The 18,678-nt window shown below is 54.1% G+C and overlaps 1 protein-coding gene across 1 annotated transcript; it reads left to right on the forward strand.

Moving 5' to 3' along the window:
- The first annotated feature begins 807 nt into the window (after positions 1-807).
- On the forward strand, positions 808-18,462 carry CDX1 (caudal type homeobox 1). Its single transcript, XM_041749476.1, has 3 exons — positions 808-1,347; positions 16,779-16,924; positions 17,467-18,462. The coding sequence occupies exons 1-3, from the start codon at positions 903-905 to the stop codon at positions 17,671-17,673; spliced, it is 798 nt and encodes a 265-aa protein (XP_041605410.1). The 5' UTR covers positions 808-902; the 3' UTR covers positions 17,674-18,462.
- Positions 18,463-18,678: the final 216 nt, after the last annotated feature.

An 18,678-nucleotide genomic window follows, 5' to 3' on the forward strand; every position in this document is an offset into this window, starting at 1 on the left:
AATTGTGAGAAACTGCCTAGAATGTCTTGCAAAGACGCCACTTCCCTACCACCTCTTTAAGAACTTTCTCTGGAGGGTCAACTCAGGGAAACTCCCCAGTTGTATGCAGACTCGTGTATGTGCATATATGTGCATTTTCCCGGGAAAAACATCCAGAGCTTTCCTAGGAGGCTCAGAGGGGTCGTGACCCCTCCCGCCTCCCCCGCCCCCCCCCAAGAATCTACCTTACGAGGGAACTCTGTTTGAAGTCAGGTTGCCCCCTCACCTCAAGCTGGTCACTGCGGAGGGCGCCGCCGGCCCGATGTGGCTGTGCGACACTGGCCCGGGCCCCCCCACCCCCGCCGCCCCTCGGATCCCCTTTCTCCCCCTGAGAGATGGGGTCACGGGCGGTCCACGCGGCGGCCCGGCGAGGACGAGGCGTCGGTGCGGCTCGCGGTGGGCCCCGCAGGGGACTCCCACACCTGGCGCCGCCTCGGACGCTCGCCCAGGATGCGCCCCGCGCCCCGCGCCCCCGCGCCCCCGGCCCCGCGCCCCGCGCCCCCGCGCCCCGCGCCCCGCGCCCCGCGCCCCCGGCCCCGCGCCCCGCGCCCCCGCGCCCCGCGCCCCGCGCCCCCACCCCCTCCAGGCCCCGGCCCGTCCACCTCCCGCTTGGGGCGGCAATTTGTCTCCTTTTGAACCCCCCGCCCCCGACGGGTTTCCCCCTTTGATTCGCGGCCCTGAGGCTCCCCCCGCTTTGAAATGCAAACCCGCCCGGGCTGGGGCCGCGGGCGCCCGGAGCTATAAAAGGCCTGGGTGGGGCGGGCGCGGCGGCCGGGCCCGGAGGCCAGGTGAGCGCTGTGCTCGTCGGGGCGGCCGGGCGGCGGCTGCGGGGCGCAGCATGCGCGCGGGCCCCCGCGGCCACCATGTACGTGGGCTATGTGCTGGACAAGGACTCCCCGGTCTACCCCGGGCCCGCCAGGCCCGCGGGCCTCGGCCTGGGCCCGCAGGCCTACGGCCCCCCGCCTGCGCCCCCGGGACCCCCGCAGTACCCCGACTTCGCCGGCTACTCTCACGCGGAGCCGGCCCCCGCACCCTCCGCGGCCTGGAGCGCGCCCTTCTCCGCGCCCAAGGACGACTGGGCCGCCGCCTACGGCCCAGGCCCCGCGGCCCCCGCCGCCAGCCCGGCCCCGCTGGCATTCGGGCCCCCTCCGGACTTCAGCCCGGTGCCCGCGCCCCCTGGGCCCGGCCCCAGCCTCCTGGCGCAGCCCCCCGGCGGCCCGGGCGCCCCGTCCTCGCCCGGAGCGCAAAGGCGGACGCCCTACGAGTGGATGCGGCGCAGCGTGGCGGCCGGAGGCGGCGGTGGCAGCGGTAAGGACCCCTCCTCCCTCGCCCTGCGCCTCCGGACGCTTCCCCCGCACCGGCAGGTGCCAGGGCGAGGCCCAGCCGCCCCTGGCTGACCCCCGCCCCGGCCCGCGAGGGCGCCCGCCTGGGCCTCCCTGACCACCGTGGCCCTGGAGCTGCTCGCCCAGCTCCCCCCTTGTGAATCCCAGGCTGCCAGCCTTGGTAAAGCACAGCCCGTCCCGTACAGAGAGGGAACGGAGGCGCGGAGACGTGAAGAAACGTGCCTGTGGTGGCCTGGCACGGCCTGAACTAGGACGCAGGTCCCCAGACTTACCCCAGGGCTCGTTAGCAACACTGGCCCCGGCCGTCATCCGTTGCTCCCACCCCATCCCAACCCCGGAGTAAGCTGCGGACCCTCCCCAGGACGGGCGATGCCCTGATGGCGCACACAGGCGGGCCCCCTGCCTTTCCAAGGCTCAGTATCCCCATGGGTACAGTGAATCGACTGGTGGCTCCTATCCTTTGGACCAGAAAAGAGCCCTCTGTGGTTAGATTGGGGTGGGGGGTCCATACCTTGCCATCCCAGGGCCCTCCCTGAACTCTTGACCCTGGGGGAGGGGAAAGCAGGAGCAGTTGGGAAGGTGGCTACTGTTTGGCTCCTGAGACTGTGAACCTCCTGCCCCCAGGCAGGCCTCTCTGATCCACCCTCTTCAAAGGCAGAGGAGGGGGCAGGACAAAGGGCCAGCTTTAATGAGGGGCGGACTGACCTCCTTTATAGGTCCCCCCTTTGTCATGTAACAGGCTGCGCCTTAGCTCGGTAGTGACTCCTGTTGGCCGGAAAGTGAACACGATACCCCATTGTCCCGACTGTGTCCGGCCTGTCCTGACAAAGGCCACCTGGCCTTAGGGGCGGGAAGTCGGCCTGCCCACCCTTTGATGTCTGTCCCCTCCCCCCTTCCCCCAGCTGGGAGGGAGCCTGGGACTTCCCCCACCTCCTCTCTCTCTCTCTTCACCCCCATGTCCCCTGCACACACTCCTCACTCCTGGGACAGATGCTGGGGAGATCTGTCTATAATCTGAGCACCTTCTTGGAAGTCCCAGGGACACAGAAGCTCCTGTCTGCCTGTGGAGGCCTCTCATTTGTGTGACCTTGGCCAAACAGTAACAGCTAATCTTTAAGGACCACTTACTAATGAATGGACCAGGCACTGACCTAAGATCTTGCATTAATTCTCACAACATTATTGTAGGTACTATTATCATCCTCATTTTTAACTTGAAAAATCTGTGGCCTAGAGAGCTTAAATCCTTGCACGAGGCCATATGACGAGTAAATGGAATGGAGGTGGGGGTGGAGGCTGGGACTTGAACCCTGGCAGATTGACCAGCAAGCCTGTGTTCTCATCCTCTCAACAGCAGCTTCTCTTAAATTAGTCATCTTTTCTGCATCTCAGTTTTACCACCTGTGACATCATAAGGAAGGGTCTTGTACTTTTCTTTAAGTTATAAAAGGACCCCTTTGGAAAATCTGGTGGAAAATACAAATCTCTCTAGAAAAAAAAGTGTTGCCTAATTCAGCAGACAATTTGAGGGGTTCTAGAAGCTCCCTAAGGACTTCTCCATTAACCCCGGTTGAGAACCCTACATTAGATTAAATGAGAGGAGGTGTCTGGGGCCATAGATTCCCCTGGGTTTTTGTCTGTTCCCTGGAGAAGGAAGCCTGCTTTTCCTACTCCTCTATTCCACTTGCTGCTTCCTGCTCATCAGGCAACTTTGGAGATGGCAGGGTGGGTTCCAGATGGAGAAGGAGTTCCTCAGGAGCAAGGACGTGGAGACGGTGTGCCAGTGGGGATCAGAGGACTGGTGGGAGGCCTCGGGGGAGCTTTCAGGCTGTGTGATGTTGGGCACAGGAGTTGTGTGTGAATTCCGCTCAGCCTCTGGTCTCAAAAGTCATTTGGAAACTGTTGTTCCCGGGCAGGTAGGGGCCTAGCAATAAGTCTGCCCAAAGGCAAAAAATTTTTCCTCTACCCCCAGAAAGTAAAAAGAGGGAGAGCCAGGGGATGTTTGCAGGCTCTTAAGCAAAGTGGCTGCCCCAGAGATCCATTCTGCTGAGGACTCAGGATTGTCAGCTTTCTAGAAACTAGAAGCTGCTGCCTGTCTGCCCGGGGACATCTGACTCCAACCAGTGTTCCTGAGATGAAGCATAATTGGCAGAATCAGGATGGAGTTACAGACCCTCCCTGAGAGAGTCGGCCAGGCCGTGCCACCTGCCCCCCTCTCCACCCCCCCCACCCCCCCGCCAACACACACACCTTGGCCTCAGTTTCTCCTGGGCAGTGAAGATCCAGGGTGTCTAGGATATTGCCTGTGTAATGCTATTGTCTGGGATGGCAAAGGGAAGGTGGGTACATGCCAACACCCACCCCCACACCCCCTTCCCCCACAGCAAATGTTGCTGGCCACCTGGTCTTGTGGTACCAGGTTTTCTTGCCAGCCCCTTCTCTCCTGCATCTGAGCCTCTAGCACTCTAGAATATTTGAACTGGACATTTAGAGACCAAACATACCATTGGGAACTAAAGCCCAGGGACTGTAAGAAGTGTTCTAGTTTCACACAAGTGGAGGCTGAGCTGGGATAAATATTGGATGAGTCAGTTAAAATTTTTCCAATGGTTTCCCATTATATTTAGGGTGAGATCTATCCTCCCTGAAGTCTGCAAGACAGTAGAGCATCAGCACCTGGCCCCTGCCTGCCTCCCCAGCCTCGCCCCAGTCTCCTTAATCTCTCCTTGGTCACCAAGCTCTAGACACTCCAGCCTTCTTTTAGTTTCTCAGATGTGCCACATCCTGCTGCAGGTCTTGTGCATACCCTGTTCCCTCTTCCTGGAAACTCCTGTGTCCTAACTCTTTGCAGGCCTAGCTTCTTCTCACCCTTCAGGTCTTAGCTTAATGGTCATCTCCTCTGAGAGGTCCTCCATGATTTCCCAAGGAAGGCTCCCCCTATACACATCGATAATCCTCACCATGTTTCCTTCAGAGCACCAACACTGATTTCAATTTCCTCACTTATCTGTGTGTTTGTCTATTTCCCCACCCACCCATCTACCAAAGTCCACCAAAGTAACACCCATGAGGTCCAGAGCCACATCCATTTGACCCATCACTACATTCCAGGCACCGTCATAGTACATGACATTTAGTAGGGGCTTAATACATTTTGTTGAATAAATGAACAGGACAATGTGAGGAACAGTAAGACAACTGGGAGAAGAGGGAGAGATGAGATCTTGGCTTTGACATGTTTCTGAGGTCCCAGCCCTAGGGATAGGACCCACGACTGTTGAGCTGAGCAAGCTCATGCCAAGGTTGGAAGCCTGTCCCTCCTGGGATGGTACGCTCAATACTCAGCTGAGGAGCTGGCATAGCTGAGGGTGGGATAGGGACTATGACCCCGGTTTTATCCTAAGGAGCGACAGTGAGAACCGGAAAGATGAGGGAGAGGCTGTTGGGCTTCACTCCATCATCAAAATACTCACCACCCGAGTGATTGATTACTGCCACCCGGCTCAGGCCTGGATAGGAGAGGACTATAAGGGGTTCTATTTTGTGGTCATACCTGTTTGCACCTATAAATAGCAGTGTTTTCAGTAAGTCCAGCCCCTTCAGCTTTCTTTCTTTTTTTTTTTTTTTAAGATTTTATTTATTTATTCATGAGAGACACAGAGAGAGAGAGAGAGAGAGAGAGAGAGAGAGAGGCAGAGACATAGGCAGAGGGAGAAGCAGGCTCTCCACAGGGAGCCTGATGCGGGATTCTATTCCAGGACCCTGGGATCACAACCTAAGCCAAAGGCAGACGTACAACCACTGAGGCACCCAGGTGCCCCCTGCCCCTTCAACTTTCAGATGGAGAAACTGAGGCCCAGGGAGGAGGAACCCTCCTCCTTCCCCACCCTCACATTCCAGACCCTCTCCCTTGGCCCCTTGCCACAGCCACCAGCCTGGCCTCTCACCTTCAGCCTCTCTCTGATGTCCCAGCTGTCTTCACAACCATTACCAGATTTTCAAGGCACATCTCCTGCTCGAGAGCATTCCATGGCTCCCCAAGGCTGTGGAATCCCCGTTTTGTTATATGCCATTTCACTGCCGTCAAATCCAGCCACGTTTCTTTGGCATTCAGAGCCCTCTTGAGAACTGGCTCCAACCCACTATTGAAGCCATTATCTAGTTGGTCTAGATACAGAAGTACTTACTGGGGAGGCTAAGGGCCACTGCCTGGGAGCCTCGGGCCTGGGGCTGCATATCTGTGAGAAACTGCACAGCCTCAGTTTAGATCATTTCTCTGAGCCTCAGTTTCTTCCACTATAATGTTAGGATAACAATAGGATTGCACCTTGAAGTGATGGTGCCCATCAAGCCCAGCCCCTGTGCTTGGTACACAGTAGGTCTGCAGTGCATCAAGTGCCCATGATCGTCTCTGTCTGTCCTTAGCAGGTGCACAGAAACATACACCTCACACTCCCTGCCTCTCCAGTCTGGGTCCCCCAACCTAAACTACCCTTCCTGCCCTATTCACCAGTTCAAATACTATGCCAAGGCCACCGCCTCTAGAAAACCCTCCTGGATTCCCTCCCCTCCGAGCACTGTAGGCCCTTATTTTAGCAACTCTTATTTTTTTTTTAAGTTTATTTTTATTTTTTTTATTTTATTATTTTTTTTATTCATGAGAGAGACAGAGAGGCAGAGGGAGAAGCAGGCTTCATGCGGGGAGCCCGATGAAGGATTCGATCTTGGGACTCCAGGACCACGCCCCTAGCCGAAGGCAGATGCCCAACCGCTGAGCCACCCAGGCGTCCCTTATTTTGACAACCTTCACCACTCTTGTTTATCGCTTCCATCTACCTCAAGGACTAGTGGTCAGCCCCATCCTTCTCACCAGGCCTTGCGCCAAGTGATAAAGCTGGTAACTGTGGCATTGGTTTGAGTCCTTTCCGCGTACCAGGCGGTGTGCCAAGAACTTTGCATGGGCTTTCTCACTCAAGCTTCAGAACAACGCTAAGAGGTGTGAGGATCTATTATTAGTCTCATTTTACAGATAAAGTTAATGAGGCTTAGAGAGGGTAAGGTGACTGCCCAAGCTCACACAGCTAGGATGGGCCCCACAGGGTTCAAACCCAGACTCTACAGCCTAAGTGGAATCTATCAAATAAAGTAACACACGAAGCAGCCCCAGACCCCTCCCTCTGTGCGTCCCAGCCCAGGTGGGGAAAGGAGGCCAGTTGGAAAGCTGGGAGAAGCTGATGGGGGATGGTGGGCACAGCAGGGGCCAGGCTGTTCAAAACTGGTTCTCCAGGCGAAGCTGTGTTTGACACCTCGTCTCTCAGATGTAGCTGGGAAGGGGAATGACCCAGTTAGAAGGTGGCAGAAGGCTTTTTTTGGTTGGGTGTTTTTTTTTCCCCCAGCTTTGGCAGATACTGCTGCTGAGAGCTTAGGGAATCATTGTGAAGGTTCAAAACAGCTTTGTTAGTAGCAGGGTCTGACTTGTCAGTAGGACGTTATCTTACTGGGCTGGCCCTCCAGTGTCCGTCCTGGAGCTCCTGAGATTTGGAAATAATGTTTGCATCTGGAGTCCACATAGGCTAACCTGCTGAACCCTCCCCATGCCACGCTCGACCCTCAAGCTTATAGGGGTGCATAGGTCCCTCTGCATCAACAGAGAGAGCAAGTAGACATTAGTGAAAGCCAAGATTGATGCTCCAAGCTCAACATCTTCCAGTGACTTCCCATTGCTCTTGAAATCAAATGCAAACCCTTGACCCCAGAGCTCAGAGCTCTGCTGGTCTCTCCAGGCTCACCACATGCCTCTCTCATTCATTCATTCATTCATTCATTCAGGCGGGCAAAGGATTCTGGCCAGAACAAGGCAGGGTCCTCTCAGGGAGCTGCCCCTTACTCTGCTACTCTCTGCCACAGGGCCTTTACACATGCTGTTCTCTTTTCCTGGAACATTCCTCTCGTTGATGACACAGAAACCTCCTCGACCTTCAGGTCTCGACTTAAATGTTGCCTCCTGCAGGAGACCTCTATCAAGTTAATTGGAGTAGATCCCTCCCCATCCTCCACCCCTGCCATTTAATCTAGCTCTCAACTCTAGGTTTACTTTCCTTCATACTAATCCCAGCTTGTAATTATTTTGTTAGTTTGTTTTTAATCTGACCCTCTCCAGGAGAGAGGGGAATGAACTATTTAACAAATAAATTATGAGCACGAACCAGATCTACTGAATACTCAGTTCCTGTTCAGCATTTTCTCAAATGCATGTATTTCTGCCCCCCAGAATTGTACATCTCTACATTAGATTTGTGGCTTTGACTAAGGCTCTGGGAGGATGCCCTCTGGAGGTTGAGCTGACCAGCTGATGAATTGGCTGTGGGAGCGGGAAATGCCATCTGGGCTTTTGGCCCAAGCATTGGGAGGGTGGTGGCCATTTACTTAAGTAAGGCCCCACCAGGAAGCAGTAAGCTTGTGTTAGATGTTCCAAAGGATATGTCGAGCACTCGCTGTGTGTCAGGCACTGTTGTGGGATGGGGTGAGCAAGATGGCATGGTCCCTACCAGGACCTACCCTCACGGAGCTGACCAGGAGCAAGGCACTGAGGGAAGGGGATTTGCAAAGGTCACCCAGTGAACTAGGAGAGGGCTGGGGTCCAGAGACCCTCCCTGCACCACACCCAGAACATGAGACCTCGGGAGCACGGCCTGAAGACAATTGGGCAGAGACTTGACTTCCAGCCTGCAGGGGGATGACCTAGGTAGGGCAAGGCTAGAACGTGCCCCTACAAAAAGCTCAGAGGGGCCTCAAGCTGTTCAGGCCAGGGGAGGGGGGGACACTTAAAGGAATGCAGTTGCTGTTTGCTAGTCTTAGAGGGGCTGTTCTGGGCCAAGAGCCTTATTTTTTTGGTGCTCCTATGGCAAAATCCAAGTAGGTAGTAGATGCAAGACCAGCCTGCTTTACAGAGGGTACAAGCCCAGGCGGATTAGGATGCTTGCTGTGCAGCTGTGGGCATCTGGCCCGGGGTAGGAGTTTGGTCTAGAAGGGTTGTCCAGTAGAACTTTCTGTGATGGTGGAAATGCTCACTATCTGTTCTGTTCAGTATGCTAACCACTAGTGGCATGGGTCTCTCCAGCACTTGAAAGATGGTTCATGTTACTGAAGAGCTGAATTCTTAATTCTGTTTAGTTAATTTAAGTTTAAGCAGCCACATGTGGCAAGTAGCTGTCACATGGGATGGTGCAGGACAATCCTTCTGGAGAGTTCCTAGAATGGTAGGTAATCTGTTCCCTTTGGGTTCCTTATTTTCCACCAAGGAGCCTCTCCGGCCTCTTCTGTCTCTATGGTCATCTCCATCTCCATCATTGACTAGTTTTTATTCATAATTACCTTGTTCAGTAGGTTCTCACCCCTCATCTCTGCGATTACAGTGTATTGAGGAAGAGTTCCTGTTCTCAGTTTGCAAATTAATACACTGGGATCCAGAGAGGGGCAATGACTTGCCTGGGTTCACACCACTGGCATGTGGCCAGACTGGGGGAGAACAGACAGGTCTACCCAGTCTTGAAGTTTCTGTCCTCTTTGCTGCCTCCCCCAGCCAAGCCAGACCCAGACCATGGGCCTCCCTGGAGAAGCCATGGCAGGTGGCTTGGGAGGAGAGGGGCAGTGCCTGCTGGTGCTGTGACTGGAAAGGAGGGCTGCAGTGGGAAGGAGAAGCCTGCCTAAAGCTGCAGGACCTCTGCACCAAAGCCAGCCTCTCCCCCTTGCTCCAGGGCTTGAATGAGGAACCGGGATGGAGCAGCCTGGGACCGGTAGCTCAGTAGGAACTAGGACCCCATCAGGGCCCAGCAGACAGCCTCATGGCCCAGGAAGGGAAATCCATTCATCATCTGACAGGCGGGTCAGGCCTGCTGCAGCAGAGGTCCCACCCCTGCCAGTGAGATGGGGAATCAGGCCCAAACTGAACATCGCAAGTCCAGCCAGTGGCTGCTCCCAGGCCAGTGTGTTCCTTGCCCTGCACTCCCTATCAGGCGGCATTCCTCCCTCTCCCCAGGGACTCCTCCAACATCCCCTGCTGCAAATAGCTCAGCTCTCCTTGACATCCCCTTAGCTCTTTGCCCTTTCACGTCCAGAGCCTGAAGAAGTTCAGTTTCCTGGCAAGTCCTTTAGCTAAGGATGGTCAGGCCTGGGCCCAACCCCTAAGAGGAGGGCTTGGAGCTACACAGAATTTTAGGATCTGCAGGCCCTCGGAGCTGACCCTCTTCTGATGCACAGGAAAAACTGAGGCCCAGAGAGAAGAAGGGGCTTATTCAGGACCACACAGATGGCACAGAACTGGAACCAAGACCAAGCTAGTGGTTCAGGATTCCGCCCCCCACACACACACTCACGTGCTATGAAAGAAGGCAGGAGGGCAGCCCCGTTGGCGCAGCGGTTTGGTGCCGCCTGCAGCCCGGGGTGTGATCCTGGAGACCCAGGATCGAGACCCGCGTCGGGCTCCTTGCATGGAACCTGCTTCTCCCTCTGCCTGTGTCTCTGCCTCTCTCTCTCTCTCTCTCTGTGTCTCTCATGAATAAGTAAATAAAATCTTTAAAGAAAGAAAGACAGCAGGAGAGCCAGGTGCGGTGGATCGGGGGTGGAGTATTTTTACCTTAACAAGCTTTACTTGTTAAGCTTATACACACGCATGTGTGCATACTGCGTGTGTGTTTGTGTGTTGGGGAGGATCGTGATGCACAGCCGGGGTGGGGCTGGACCACACAGAGAGGGGGCATGGTGGGTTGTGGTGGTGGGGGGGGGATTGGTGTTCCAGGCCCTGAGGGCCAGAACTGGCAGTGTCATCCCCCAGGGCCACAAACCCAGCAGAAGGAAGAGGGCAAAGGAAGTGCTGACCCAGAGGCCATGTGATTTTCCTGGAGCCACCCACCCCGCCCTGGGGGCAGAGGCTGAACCCTGTCCTCGCCTGGCCCAGGCTGTCTGGGGAGGCCCTACCGCAGGCCATTGCACGGCTCCTGCTCCCTATCCTCCAGCTGGGCAGGCCCGGTATCTAGGCTTTCAGACAGGGAAATCAGTCTCAGAATTCTTTCAGCAAAAATAACAAACACAACCAGAGAATCAACAAACATTGGGAGCTTCGTGTTTCCAAATTGGAAGAGACCTTATAAATAAACAGTCTCATCCAACACATCACCCATTGCGCAGATCCATTTCCCAGCCTTTCTACCACATGGCTGCCCCACCACTGTTGGAAATGAATGAGACTCCCCATCCTTGCACACCTACTAAGTGCCAGGTGCTGTGCTAGGTGTCATCCATTTTTCTAAAATGATCCACCTGGTGGTTGGAGATAATTATGGGAGACCTCACACTGTGTGACAAGTTCTAGTACTGTTCCTGAGGCTGGGAAGACCTGAGTTTAAATCCCAGCTACAAGGTGTGTGGACCTGTCTGAGCGTCAGCCTGTTTATCTGTAAATGGGGATTACAGTTGCACAGCTTCATAGGTATTGAGAGATGTATACAAGTGCCTGCCACATGGACATGGTGGCCATTATTAGAATAATAGTTATCCCCATTTTATAGATACAGAGACTGAAGCTTAGAAAGGTGAGGTGATTAGTCCTGATGAGCCAGCCAGTGAGAAGCCGTACTGCACAATCCCCGAGGTCGGTTTGCCCAAACAACCACATGTCAGGGTCACCTGAGAGCTATTCAAGTAGCAAATCCCTGAGTCTCGTTTTAGCCCCACTGAATCTGAATTTCTGGTCTAGAATTTGTGTTTTTAAAAAGCTTCCCAGGACCTCCAATGTGTATGCTTTAGGAGATGGGGAATGTGCTACCTTCACAGCAGCCTAATGCATACGGATGGGCCATTCCTCGTATCCCAAAGCCAGAGTGAAGAGAAAGGCTCTCATTTGGGTGAGTTACCCAAGGGTCTTCCCTACTGCCCTCACCACCGAAGAGCTGGAGGGGGTCCCCCACCCACTCTCCACCCCACTTGTACTGGCATCTGGCCCAGAGGGTTATTCATTAGGTGGCTGGGAGCGGCTGGCCCCCATCAGACACCTGTTGTAGGAGCCCAGACTTCCCCGTCTGCCCCAGCGTCCCAGGCACCTGTAAATCATTCATCCTGGGGCCCTCTCCCTTACCTGCTGCTCTCACGCAGCTCTCTGACCTTTCCCTCCTAGGCTCCTGGGGTGGCACAGGTGCTCACAGGAGGGGGAAGGGAGGGCGGCTTGGGGCAGTTGGGACTCTGGCTCAAAGCCGGCACTGGAGCCCAGGGCTCCTGACTGTCATTACAAATAGAAATTTGTTATTTGTGGCTCAGTCGGATAAGCATCCAACTCTTGATTTGGGCTCAGGACCAGGGTTGTGAGATCGAGCCCCCCTTGGGTTTCTGTGCTGGGCATGGAGCCTGCTCTCTCACTCTCTCTTTTAAAAGAAGTAATTATAAAAAATGCAAATTTATATCATACATGGTAAGAAAAAAGAGAGAAAGAGGAAGGAAGGAAAGAAGGAAGGAAGGAAGGAAGGAAGGAAGGAAGGAAGGAAGGAAGGAAGGAAGGAAGGAAGGAAGGACCATCCCAAAGACTCTCACTTACCTTTGGCCTACATCCTCCCCAGAGGCTTATTATTGGTTTGTATATTCTTTCAGAAAGAACTCTACAGGTACACAGACGTATGAGCTTGTGTGTGTGTGTGTGTGTGTGTGTGTGTGTGTGTGTGTGTGTATCCCCCACTGTTATACAAAAACAGTAACATACAATTCACAGCATTCTAGGTCTTGCTTTTTTTTTCTTTAACTCAATGTATCTAGAAATTGCTCCATATTTAGTGGCTACATAATGTTGCTCTCCATGGATGTCCCATCTCTTATTTAACAAGTATCCTACTTGTAGACATGTACATTGCTTTTAGTCTTGTGCCTTTTGGAACACCTGTGGCTTTGGACATTTTTCCATGAGATCAATTCCTCGAAGTGGGGTTATTGGGTCAAAGTGTATGTGCATATTATTTTTTTTTAAGATTTTATTTATTTATTCATGAGAGACACAGAAAGAGAGAGAGGCAGAGACACAGGCAGAGGGAGAAGCAGGCTCCATGCAGGGAGCCTAACGTGGGATTTGATCCTGTGACTCCAGGATCATACCCCCGGGCTGAAGGCAGGAGCTAAACCGCTGAGCCACCGGGGCTGCCCGGTATGTGCATATTAAATGAGGCTAGATGTTACCAAGCTGGGCTCCAAGGAGGATGTTGGCAATTATTCCTCCCTGGACAGCATGTGGGATTCCTTGGTTCCTGGGCCACAGCGTGATACCAAATGTTTTGTTCTTTGGCAGAGCCGTTTTCTCTGCAATAAAATGGTGTGATTTGAGAGCTGCACCTGAGCCCACCAGCCCATCTTCTGGGCCCAAGAGGAGGTGACAGGGCCTGAGGGCTGGGTCTTCCCTGGCAGCTTCACTAGAACAGAGAAATAACTGCAGCTAGAGCCCTATCTCCTGTCTAGTCCCTCGCTCCTCAAATCCAGGAGGAGTCAGGCTATAGTTTGGGTCACTTGAGCCCAGGGTTTATGACACTACCAGGCAGGATGGCCCTCAGCAAGGATGCCCTTTCTTTCTTTCTTTCTTCCTTTCTTTCTTTCTTTTTCTTTCTTTCTTTCTTTCTTTCTTTCTTTCTTTCTTTCTTTCTTTCTTTCTTTCTTTTTCCTTTCTTTTTTTTTCATTCTTCTTTCTTTCTTCAAGATTTTATTGATCTATTCATGAGAGACACAGAGAGGCAGAGACAGACACAGGCAAAGGGAGAAGCAGACTCCCTGTGGGGAGCCTGATGTGGAACTCGATCCCCGAACCCTTGGATCACTCCCTGAGCTGAAGGCAGACGCTCAACCACTGAGCCACCCAGATACCCCAGGATGGCCCCTTTCTGAGCCCCAGATTCCCCATCTGTGGAGACAGGTGTGATGGATCCCCACTTACTCATCAGAAGGGATGGGAGTGAGCACTGCATGCCTGAGGAAAAAGGTATCTTGTAAGTGCTACTTGTGACCTCTCAGGCTGTTTGGGTGGGGATGGAGCCTCAACCCCCCCACTTCAGGCTGTAATATTCTGGACATTTTCAAGGGTCCACCCTGCCTGTGGACCATCTAGCCCCAGCCTGGAGCTCTCGGTGGCAGGGCAGGGGGTGGGTGCGGGGCTGCCCTCACCATGATCTGGTCCCTCACTTCCAAGAAGTACAAGAAGACAGGTTGCCTACTGTTTGAGCTTCTGTTGCAAAGGCTTAGGGGGCTTCTTGAGGGAGTTCTCTGGACCCTAAGCCTGACAGGGTCAATAAAGAGTTGCGCCAAGAGTGGAGAGTAGGAACTCTAGACCAGGTGACATGGCCTTGGGCAAGTCCATGTTTGCCCAGGGCTTCAGTGACCCTGGTTACACAAGGAGGGCAGATTGAAAGGACTTACAAGTCCTAACCTGGACCTCCAGCAGCTGTATTACCTGCCTGAACCTTGGTCTCTTCATCTATGACATAGGAGGAGACTAAACTGAGCCCTTCCCGCTTTAGCCCAGTGAAGATTCAGAGCTCTGCCGGGCTCTGGGGGTGGCGCATTAGGCAGAACTGTTTTTGAGTCGGCGTTGAATTTTCTAGGCCAAAGAAGAGCCCATCTGTAGCCAAGGCCTCAGCAGCCACTCCCTTGTCCCTTTCCTGGGCCAGGCCTGGACGAGGGCCGAGGTTGTCCCGTGCTACATCGGGTGGTGGGCTGAGGTCAGTGGATATGGAAGCGTCCACTGCAGTTCTGCTGCTCTGGCAGGAAACCCAAGGAAAAAAGCCCAGAAACATCTGTTGTCTCCCATTTTCTGCAAAACCATTTGGCTCTTGGGGAGCCCAGTGACTGTCCTGCCAAGCTGCGTGGGCTTGGTAATGGGGCGGGAGCTGGAAGAGGGGTGGGTGGTTAGCACAGGGGTGTTGAGGGACCAGCAAAGCCAGAGCTGTGGCCCTGGGAGGTCAAGGCCAGGCTGTGTGGGGGCAACTGGCTGAGGTGGAACAGGTCCATGGTTACTTCGAGACCCACCATGCCCTGGTGGGACATGTGTAGGTCTGCAAGTGCTTGCGTGTACTTCCTATTTATAGCCAAGCGCTCAGCTTCTTACGAAGGAAACTGGTGTTTAGTCAGGCCCCCGCACCAGCCCGGGCCAAACATGACTTTAATATTCTCTCCAGGCAGACCTCTGATCGCAGCCCCACAGAGAGCCCTGACATTCACCCCAGCTGGTCCTCAAATCCCGCTCCTGGCCTCAGGCTGAGCCCTGTAGAGAAGCCAAGCCACCGCCTTCACTCTCCTGGGTTATTGCAGGCCTATCTGTGCTTCCTCCTTCTTGCCAGTCTATCCTCCTTGCAACAACCAGAGTCATATTAAAACCTACATCAGATCTGCTGTCTCCTGGGCTCAGAAGCCTGCAATGGCTCCCCTCCCAGACAGAGTAAAACCCAGAGTCCTTTCAGTGGCTGGCAAGGCCCTGGATGACCTGCCCCTCTGTCCTTGCTCACTGCACTGTGAGCTACACCTTGCTACACCAGCCCCCTTACTGCCCCCCACACATGTCAGATGTCAGGCATGTTCCCAACCACAGGGCTTTTGAACTTGCTGTTCTCTGCACCCAGAGCCCTCTTCCCCAGATACCTGCATGACTCCTTCTCTCACCTCCTTTAGATCTTTGCTTAAATTCTCTTTCTCAGTGAGACCTTCTCAGACTACTCTATTTAAATTCGTATGCTCTCTCCTCCCCAAATTCCAATCCTCTCTTCTTGATTACTTCTTCTCAGGAATACTTATCAATTAACATCAAATACTTAGCATTAACATATCAAATTATTTTGATCTGTCTCCTCCCCTAGAACGCAATTTCACTGCGAGTAGGGATTTTTTTTTTTTAGTTTTGCTCACTGGTGTACTCCAGTACACCCCAGTCGTTGGCCCGCAGCAGGAGCTCAGTAAATATTTGAAGCCTGATCCTGACTCACTGCTCTGTACTCTCAGAGAGGCGGTGATGTGGATGGCTCTGGGCAGACGGCTGCAACTCCAGTTTGGGTGTCCAGGGCTGGGGCCTTTTGAGGTACCTGCCAGCTCCTTGAGGCCAAAAGAAGTCTCCGTTCTTTCTGTTTGGTTTTGGGGCCAGCAGCTGCCAGGCATTTGGTGGGAAGTAAAGAGCACCCACCCCAGGATGGTGCAGTAAACTTCCACCTCTGTCTGTGGTGGCTCTTCCCCACTCTCCTCTGCACTGGAGGGAGGAGCTGCTGGCTTGTCATTAGTCTCAATCTGCCCAGGTCTGTCAGGTGTCCCTCTATATCTCTGGTGTTAGTACCAGTGGTCTCAGGATCCTGAATCAGAACCACCTTGGGAGCTTGTGAAAAATGCAGATGCTAGGGGCACCTGGGTGGCTCAGTCGGTTAAGTGTCTGCCTTTGGCTCAGGTCATGTTCTCAAGTTCCTGGGATTGATTGAGCCCCACATCAGGCTCCGTGTTCAGTGGCGAGTCTGCTTTCCCTTCTCCCTCTGTCCCTGCATGCTCTCTCTCTCTCTCTCTAATAAAGAAAATCTTTTTTAAAAAATGCAGATTCTAGGGGCCTGGCTGGCTCAGTCGGTTGAGCATGTGACTGTTGATCTCCGGGTTGTGAATTCTAGCCCTAACCTTGGGTGTAGAGGTTGTTTAAAAAATAAATAAATAAATAGGGAAGCCTGGGTGGCTCAGCAGTTGAGCATCTGCCCTTGGCCCAAGGTGTGATCCCGCGCACGATCCAGGATCAAGCCCCACATCAGGCTCCTTGCAGGGAGCCTGCTTCTCCCTCAGCCTATGTCTCTGCCTCTCTCTCTTGCTGTGTCTCTCATGGATAAATAAATAAAAATCTTTAAAAAAATATTTATAAATTAATTAATTAATTTTAAAAATCTCAAAAAAGAAAATAAAATACCAATTCTACCCCCCAGGCTTTCTAATTCACAGAATCAGGGAATGCCCTAGATGCTGTGTTTTTCATGAGCTTCCCAAGTGTCTGTTGTGTTGGAAGCTGCTGGGAGAAAGCTGGTGGAACTGGCCATCAGAGTAGAGTGGTGGGTCAGGGGAGCTGGAGTAAATTCCCGCCTCTACCAGCAGCTTGCTGTGGAACTCCGGGCAAATTGCTTCTCATCCCTGAGCCTTGTGCCTCCCCAAGTGGGCATGAGAGCAGTGCTTGCCTGTCAGGTTGATGGCCTCCAAGCCTGACCCTGGGGAGTGATTGTTACCCCAGGGCTGGGTGTGCATCCCTCCCCACCTCAGGGTCCTCCTTCGGGGGCCTGGATTGCTTCCTCCCTGGAGCCCTGTTTGAGTTTTGCAGGCCCCCGGCCTCACCCACTCCCCTCCCCTCCTGGCTCCTCTGCTTCTCAGGTAAGACCCGGACCAAGGACAAGTACCGTGTGGTCTACACTGACCACCAGCGCCTGGAGCTGGAAAAGGAGTTCCACTATAGCCGTTATATCACCATCCGGCGGAAGTCAGAGCTTGCTGCCAATCTGGGGCTCACTGAACGGCAGGTGCGTGGGTCCCCCCACCATAACCACAGAAGCAGTACCAGAAGTCTGGCCTTCAGGGTGTTTGCAGATTAGAGACTCAGTCAAGGGAGGAGCACAGAGAGGTTGGATCTGCTGACCACGTCACACAACACAGCAGAAACTGAGCTGCTGCCCAATCCTCACCACTTGCAACGAAACCCAATATCCCTGACCCCCAGGAGGGGGACAGGGGATCTGATTAGCTATGGGCTGCGGCAGTGATGATGACTGCTGTTTAAATCCCAAGGAGGGAGGAGGTTGCAGTCTTCCTGGTGGACGGGTGTTAGAGCATGGACTTACAAACGGGGACAGAGAAGGTTACAGCGAGAGTTGTCTCTAGGGTCGAGGACAGGTTCCAGAAGGGAGGACATGTTCAGCGGCCATGAAGAGTCTGGGTGGTGGCGCAGCAGGGAGCCCATAGGCCCCACCTGGAGAGAGAAGAGCCTAGCTGTCCTTCCTCTCTTCCTCTTGCTCTGCCGTTTGGTCCCCCACCAGCTGGCCCATCTCTGCTCTCCCCACCACAGGTGAAGATCTGGTTCCAAAATCGGCGGGCAAAGGAGCGCAAAGTGAACAAGAAGAAGCAGCAGCAGCAGCACCCGCCACCCCCCCCTCCAGCCCATGAAGTCACCGCCGCCGCAGCTGGGCCGCACCTGGGGGGCCTGTGCCCCAGCTCTGCTAGCCTCCTGGGGGCCTCCTCCCCAATGCCGGTCAAGGAGGAGTATCTGCCATAGCCTCCTGCCCAGCCTCGTGGGCTGGGGGGCCTGGGGACTCAGATGCTGGCCATGTGGCTCCTGTTAAGGCCTAGGAGGCCTGGTCTGAGTCCCAGCCCTGCCACTGACTTTCGGAGTGACCTTGGACCAGCTGCCCTACCCAGTCCCTGCATCCCTGTGGCCCATCTGTGTCTTGAGCCTGCGGGATAAGGACCTCTCCAGCTCCTAGGGGATAAGGAAGCCCAGGGTGGGAGGTCTCAGTCCCTAGAGGGCTAAGTGAGGGGCCCTAAGTCCCCATGCCCCACCGCCTTCTCCATGGGTTCAAGGGTGGGAGGCTGCTGGAGGGCCTGGACTGATTCAGGAGAAAGGAGCCAGAGCTGAGAGAAGACGGAATGCTTGCAGTCCATGACCCGAGGGGAAGGGACATGGTTAGCTCCCACCTGCCTCTTCCTGGCCTCACCTCCAGCTGCCCACCCCCCTGCCCACCTGCCCCATCACAAATTGGCCTGACCCCTCTCCAGGCTGGATGCAAAGCACAAAGCCCACAAGACTGGGCCAAAGCAAGCAGCTTTGGTGACCATCCGCTCTGGCTTGTGGAGCCATATCCCCCCACTGGCATTCTCAGTGGGGCTTCCAGATGGGGAGAGGCAGAGGGGGCCAGAGGGCAGGAGCCGCCTGCCTAGTTTCTGCTGCCCCACAAGGCTGTCACTTAGGGCCCAGGCCTCAGGGAGTCCCTGGGGGACTTTCTCTGGACCAAGCAGAGCTCACAGCTGGGCACGTGTTGTATGTACATAGAGTGGAATCTCTTGGATCAGCTTCAAGAATAAATTTTTTTTCTCTTGAAAAAACAAGTATAAAATTCATTATACACAGCATTAAAGGAAGATGCTAAAGAGGTATAAACCGCCCTCACCCTGCTCTAGTCTCTGTAGGTCTCCAGCAAGGTCACCTTTAAAATCTGGAAGATCAAAACAGGACATGGTTAGAGAAAGTCTATGAGACTATGCAAAATTGAAAATCCATTTT

Source organism: Vulpes lagopus, chromosome 3 (assembly GCF_018345385.1).
Source record: "Vulpes lagopus strain Blue_001 chromosome 3, ASM1834538v1, whole genome shotgun sequence".
In the NCBI taxonomy this organism is placed as follows: domain Eukaryota; kingdom Metazoa; phylum Chordata; class Mammalia; order Carnivora; family Canidae; genus Vulpes; species Vulpes lagopus.

Coding starts and splice junctions, on each gene's coding strand:
- CDX1 (XM_041749476.1), top strand. CDS start 903: ATGTACGTGGGCTATGTGCTGGACAAGGACTCCCCGGTCTACCCCGGG. Junction 1,348..16,778: donor CGGAGGCGGCGGTGGCAGCG/GTAAGGACCCCT, acceptor TCTGCTTCTCAG/GTAAGACCCGGACCAAGGAC. Junction 16,925..17,466: donor TGGGGCTCACTGAACGGCAG/GTGCGTGGGTCC, acceptor TCCCCACCACAG/GTGAAGATCTGGTTCCAAAA.